Source organism: Pseudocercospora fijiensis (genome assembly GCF_000340215.1).
Source record: "Pseudocercospora fijiensis CIRAD86 unplaced genomic scaffold MYCFIscaffold_6, whole genome shotgun sequence".
NCBI classification, from domain to species: Eukaryota; Fungi; Ascomycota; class Dothideomycetes; order Mycosphaerellales; family Mycosphaerellaceae; genus Pseudocercospora; species Pseudocercospora fijiensis.
In genome coordinates, this window is record NW_006921537.1 from 3,156,282 (window position 1) to 3,162,493 (window position 6,212).

The 6,212-nt window shown below is 46.5% G+C and overlaps 2 protein-coding genes across 2 annotated transcripts; both read left to right on the forward strand.

Annotated features, from left to right (window-relative positions):
* On the forward strand, positions 1–1,207 carry MYCFIDRAFT_64530 (uncharacterized protein; the record flags this gene model as incomplete). The annotated part of the gene is made up of 3 exons (XM_007929860.1): positions 1–574; positions 633–994; positions 1,061–1,207. 3 exons carry the CDS (start codon positions 1–3, stop codon positions 1,205–1,207), a joined length of 1,083 nt encoding a protein of 360 aa, XP_007928051.1.
* Positions 1,208–1,989: 782 nt separating this feature from the next.
* On the forward strand, positions 1,990–4,299 carry MYCFIDRAFT_51989 (uncharacterized protein). Its single transcript, XM_007929806.1, has 2 exons — positions 1,990–3,756; positions 3,822–4,299. Exons 1-2 carry the CDS (start codon positions 2,173–2,175, stop codon positions 3,921–3,923), a joined length of 1,686 nt encoding a protein of 561 aa, XP_007927997.1. The 5' UTR covers positions 1,990–2,172; the 3' UTR covers positions 3,924–4,299.
* The last annotated feature ends 1,913 nt before the right edge of the window (positions 4,300–6,212 follow it).

Below are 6,212 nucleotides of genomic sequence, written 5' to 3' on the forward strand. Positions count from 1 at the left end.
ATGGGTCTCCCGACTGAGCAGCGTGCGGCAGTCAGAAGGGGCGAAGGCCAGGAAACTACGGCTCCCGTCAAGACAGTTCCCGTACCGCAAGAGCCAGGACCAGGCCAGATCTTGGTGAAGATCAATTGGACAGGATTATGCGCCTCCGACAAATCCCTCCTACACGACGAATGGCAGGTCTTCGGCGTGAAGATGATGGAGCAGTCAAGTGGAATCGCTGGCCATGAAGGCGCTGGGGAGGTCGTTGCTGTGCATCCAGATGTGAGCGAGCTCTGGAAGGTCGGTGATCGAGCGGGAGTGAAGTGGGTGGCGTCCGTGTGCCGTCACTGCGAGTTCTGTACTAATGGAACTGATGAGCTGCATTGTCCCAAGCAGCTGAATTCTGGCCTTTCCGTTCCAGGCACTTTCCAGGAATATTGTTTGACAGATGGTCGCTATGCCACTCGCATACCGGCCGGTGTGTCCGACGAAGAGGCAGGCCCAATCATGTGTGGAGGTGTGACTGCATACACTGCGTGCAAGAGAAGTGCTGTGAAGCCAGGGCAATGGCTCGTCGTTATTGGGGCTGGAGGTGGTAAGTGGTGGCCAGTTCTTCCAAGATTCCAGATTGACCTGCTAATGTCAATGCACAGGGCTTGGTCATTTTGGCGTGCAGTACGCAAAAGCCATGGGCATGCGGGTCATTGCGATCGATGGAGGCGACGAGAAGGACCGGCTTTGCAAAGATCTCGGTGCTGAGGCGTATATTGATTATACCAAGGTTCAAGACCTCCCAGCCGAGGTCCTTAGGTTGACGACCTATGGTGCGCATGGCATCATCGTCTTCGCGGCGAGTCGTCAAGGCTATCAAGTGGCTCCAGCATTGGCTCGTCCTGGAGGTACCATTGTCGCCGTTGGTCTTCCCGCGCAGGCGGACATCATTGCAGGTGCACCTCCCGTCGCTCTGGCTATGAAGCGGCTCAACATTGTCGGATCTGTGACGGGAACGCTTAAGGTGAGCTTTGCCTTGACAACGAGCTTCTCCCAAGCCTGATGCTGATGCTGATATTCCTTCTCGTAGGACGTTGAAGAAGCGCTTGACTTTTGTGCTCGGGACTTAGTACATCCCATCCTGACGAAGGGCACGCTTGATGATGTCGACAAGTTCTGCAAGCTTCTGAGTGAAGGCAAGCTGCCAGGCCGGGCGGTATTGAAGGTTGCAGCGTAGCCTGCGTAACGGAAAGAATGATGTGTAGTCGCTTGAAGTCGTCCATCAAGGTCAAATCACAGTAGTACTATACAGCAGTACAGGTGTTCCTAGCAGTAATGTCCAAACCTTAGTAATTACTGAAATAGTAATTACTATAGGGACAGAGTAATTACTAAAAGTAATTACTATAGGGACAGAGTAATTACTAAAAGTAATTACTCTAGTAATAGTAATTACTATTACTACGAGATTTGAGAGATAGTAATACAGATAGTAATTACTAAATAGTAATTACTATATTACTATTATATTACTATTTTCTATTAATAGAAAAGTTCTTTTAGAATAAGAGATTCTTAATAGCTTTTTATAGATATAGTACTATTATATATATTTTCTTAAGATTATATAATATATCTATAAAAATAAAGTACTTCTCTAGATATAAATAGTATATAGTAATTACTATACTACTATATAGTAACAAGTAATTACTAAATAGTAATTACTATTACTATAGGATTCCGAAAAAGAGTAATAGTAATTACTATTACTACGTCCCGAAATTTCTATAGTAATTACTACTTACTAAGGTTTGGACATCACTGGTTCCTAGTGAAGACCCCGGCTGAAGGGAAAAATTCGATCTCGGCCGAGGCCGAGGCCCGTGCGCAACTCTACCAACCTCCATCTCGTTCTTCCCAGATCCGCGGCAACTACATAGTAGTACTGTATCTCATTTATCGTTATCTACCTTCTGTTTAAAGGCTTGTTCAGTATTGAACCAATCGTACCTGTCGCAACATAGGGCACCCTAAAGGCAATGCGATTGAAGACTACGTAGAACACGGTTCTACCGTCCACGGACCGGCAGCCGGTCACCTGTAGCCTTCGAGCCCCTGCCGAAGGCAATTGTGGAAGAAATACAATCGACCTCATTCCGACTCCTGAACGATCAAGCGTTCACCTCCCAATCCGCGAAGATGGCACACTACTTCGACGCCCAGTTAAAGCGTCCCAAAGACTTCAATTTCGCCACAGATGTCGTCGACTACTGGGCCAAGAAGGCGGAAAAAGGTTGTGCCATGCACTGGATATCCCAGGACCGGAAGCAGGAACGTCGACTATCGTTTGAGCACTTCAGTCGACAGTCTCATCGCCTAGCCGTACTTTTTCGCGACAAGCTTGGCGTGCAAAAAGGCGAAAAGATGCTGATCATCATGCCGCGCCTGCCCGAATGGTGGGAAATCGCCACGGCTGGCATTCGAAGCGGGATCGTCATATGTCCGGCAACGACGCTGCTCGTCGACAAAGACATCGAGTATCGAGCGAACAGGTCGAAAGCTTCGGTTTTCCTGGGTGACAGTGTAGCTGTCCGGAAAATGCTGAAAGTGAGAAAGAACTGTCCATCCATCCAGCATATTTTCCAACTGGATGGGGAAGCTTGCAGCGATGTACTGCTCCTCAGCGAAGCCTTGAAGTCGGTTCCTCGAGACGCGAAATACCTTGGTGCAAAGCCGGCGCTCAAGGATCCTTCGATGATCTACTTCACGAGTGGTACGACGGGACCGCCGAAGATGGTGCAGCATAATCAGATTTCTTATCCACTTGCATCCACGATCACTGGGAAACATTTCCATCGATTGGAGCCAGGACAGCTGAATTGGGTGTTGACCGAACAGGGCTGGGCGAAGGCAGCGTGGGCGTTTTTAGGGACATGGAATTGCGGTGCCGGGATTTTCATCCATGATGATCGTGGCGCTTTTAATCCGAAGACGACGCTGGACATTTTGAACAGCTATCCTATCACTACATTTTGTGCACCTCCAACCGTCTACAGGCAGCTTGTGCTTGACGAAAGTCGGAAGTACCTCAAACGGAATCCTCCACGATCTCTGCAACACTGCACAGGTGCCGGTGAGCCGCTGAACCCGGAAGTCATCCGTCTTTGGCTTGAGACCACGGGGATGGAGATTTGCGATGGCTTTGGGCAAACAGAGACCATCCTTCTCTGCGGTAATTTCAAAGGCAATCCCATCCGACCGGGATCGATGGGCAAGCCATCTCCAGGAACACCATTATATGTGGTTGGCAATGATGGCAGAGAGACTGCCGCAGACGTTGAAGGTGACATTGCCATCAAGGTTGACCTCACAGAGCAATCGAACTTCTTCGGTTTATTTGATGGGTATCTGGACGAGGGAAAGCTCGATCGCAAGTTGAAGGAATGTCCAGAGGAAGGGAGAGCGTGGTACAGCACTGGCGACAGAGCGGTGCGCGACAAAGACGGTTACTTTTGGTTCGTGGGCCGGAACGACGATGTGATCAACAGTGCTGGATATCGCATTGGACCGTTCGAGGTCGAGTCGACACTCAAGCAGCATCCGGCGGTGGTTGAAAGCGCAGTCGTTTCATCTCCCGACAAGTCGCGAGGAGAAGTCGTCAAGGCCTTTGTCGTTTTGACGGCAGAATATGCGAAGAAGGACGAGGAAGCGTTGATCAAGGAGCTGCAGAATTTCTGTAAAGAGAACGCGGCACCTTACAAGTATCCGCGCAAGATCCAATTCGTGAGTGTTGTGGCGCGCTCTCTCTCTCTCTCTTTGAAGATAGCTTATGTGCTGACGAAAGCTAGGTCGATGCTTCGTTTCTTCCCAAGACAATCTCTGGAAAGATTCAGCGCAAGAAGCTTAAGCAGATGGAATGGTCGCATGAGGAAGTCAAGGCCAAGCTGTAGAATCTTTTCTTCAATTTTTTCGTTTCGTATCGTAGCGCTTGAGGCAGCGTTCCGAGCGCATTCACATTCATATTCGTATAATTGGATTTGTTGAAGTATTTCGTTGCGTGTAAGAGGAAGGCTTGGGTAATCGCGGGAGGGTTCGAGGACTGTTAAAAAAGATCTAAGACTTCTATTAAATTAAGACTCTAATACCTTTTGCGCCGAGTCTAGGGAATTGTCAGAGGCTACACGTGATTGGCATGTGACTAGCTCGAGTGAAGCCAGGGTCTCAGTGCCTCAGGCAGGGCTTGGCGCTTGGCGTTGGGCCAACTGGCCTGCGTTCCTCCTTCTCCTCCGAGTTCTCTATCGAATACTACCTGTACCTACTACTACCCTATCTACCTGCTAATATACCCTTCTTATACAGTATTCGATCCACCCTTTGAGGGCAGCAGCTAGATAGTCCTTATTTTAAGCTTTTAGCGGTATAGCTACGAAAACTATCGATTTAACTATATTACGCCCGAAGAACGGGACCTATACGTACTATTCCATTAAAACAACCGTACCAATTATTAAGCAAGGCCTTCTATACGGCCCATTACACTAAATTAATCGTACTAAGCCGATATCTACTAATTCCGCTATATCCGTATCTTAGGGGCCTATAATATATTATTAGTATTACCCCTTATTATAATAGCCGGCTTATTACGAAACAACAACCGTGCTACCGCTAGCAGCGCTAGCAATAACAACACTAGTAGTACAGTGCCTACTAAAGCACCTACTAAAGCGCCTCCTACTAAAGAGCCTACCGGAGAGCCTACTAAAGAACCTATAATTCTAGGTAACGACCTAGAATTGTCTGTCGACGATATTCTTAACAATATTGTTAACCGTCGATATAGCTAACTAGCCTTTAGTCCCCAACTAGTAGCGAGACTTTAAGGAGCTACTTAAAACAGGCTTACTATCTTACGCTAAGAATAATAGCTAAAGGATAATCTCCTCGAAATTCGTCGCCTATAAGAAGCCCTAGCAACTAATACTAAATCAATAGCAGGGCCTTCCTCTCTATTTGTTTCAGTCTAGAAGAAGAATGCTAAACTTAAGGACTATACCGTATTTAATAGCTCTAGCCGGAAGCAATATAATAATTATGTACGTAATTGTAAATTAAACTAGCGGAATGCACTAAGGGCCCTACTAGACGACTATTCGCTAGTCGTCTATGCTATATAATACATTAATAGAGACCTAAAGCGTACCTAGGATAACTGCTTTAACTCCCTTACTAATTAGACCGCTATTTAGTAGCAAACCTATAAAACCGTTATGCTAGATACCCTTAGAAACCCTATACTAAGGCAACAATACGCTTAGGACTAGTACCTTCGGGCTAAGCAAAAGACTAATTAATTAGCTCGTTTATTTAAGGCCTATCTAAAGACCCTTAAGGACGATTTGCTAGCTAGGACCGACTCTATCTAGATTTCCGAAATGCGCCCTAAATTGCGATAGGAGTTAGTCCTTAAATTAGACCGCCGTCGTGTATTCGAATAGGCTAACCTAATACGCATTTAATTTATAGTCGAAGTAGAAACAGCCGAGCGGGCTATTTAGCTCTAGTAACGACTAGAATCGAGGATCCGACTAGCTAGTACTAACCGCGGCAATCGTAGTGCCTACGGAGGCAATAGCTAAGAGTCCTATTAAAACAACAATGCTAATAATAGAAACAGTAATAGCGACCGTAGAAGAGGCCGTAGCCGGCGGCTATATAGAGGAGGCCGCGATAGGGGCCGTAGAAGAGGCTCGTACCCTTACAACGCTAACCGCTCGACTAATAGTAGCTATAGCAACCTCCTAACTAGATTAAAGTGCTTCAATTGCGATAGCACTAGCTATCTGCTAGGCTAATGCGACAAACCTAGGGATTAGGCCTAGGTCGACCGTACTACCGCTAAGTACCGAAAGCACCTCTTAGTAGCTAACGCTATCTCTATAGGCTAACCTTCTAATTAGTCGAAAAAAGAATAAGCGCCGCACTAACTATTAGCCTTATACGGCGTAAGACTATCGATATTATACTAGCTATTATACGTACCTATCTCGTATCGGACACGTATAGAACTAACTATAAGACTAAGGTTATACTAGACCTAGGAAATTCAGTTAGTACCCTTATTAGCTATCGCCTAGCTAAGCAATTAGACCTTCGACAACTGCCTAGGACTAACCTACTAACCCTTGCTTAGTTTAATAACGCTCGGCACTTAACCTACGGAGCCTACTATATCTATA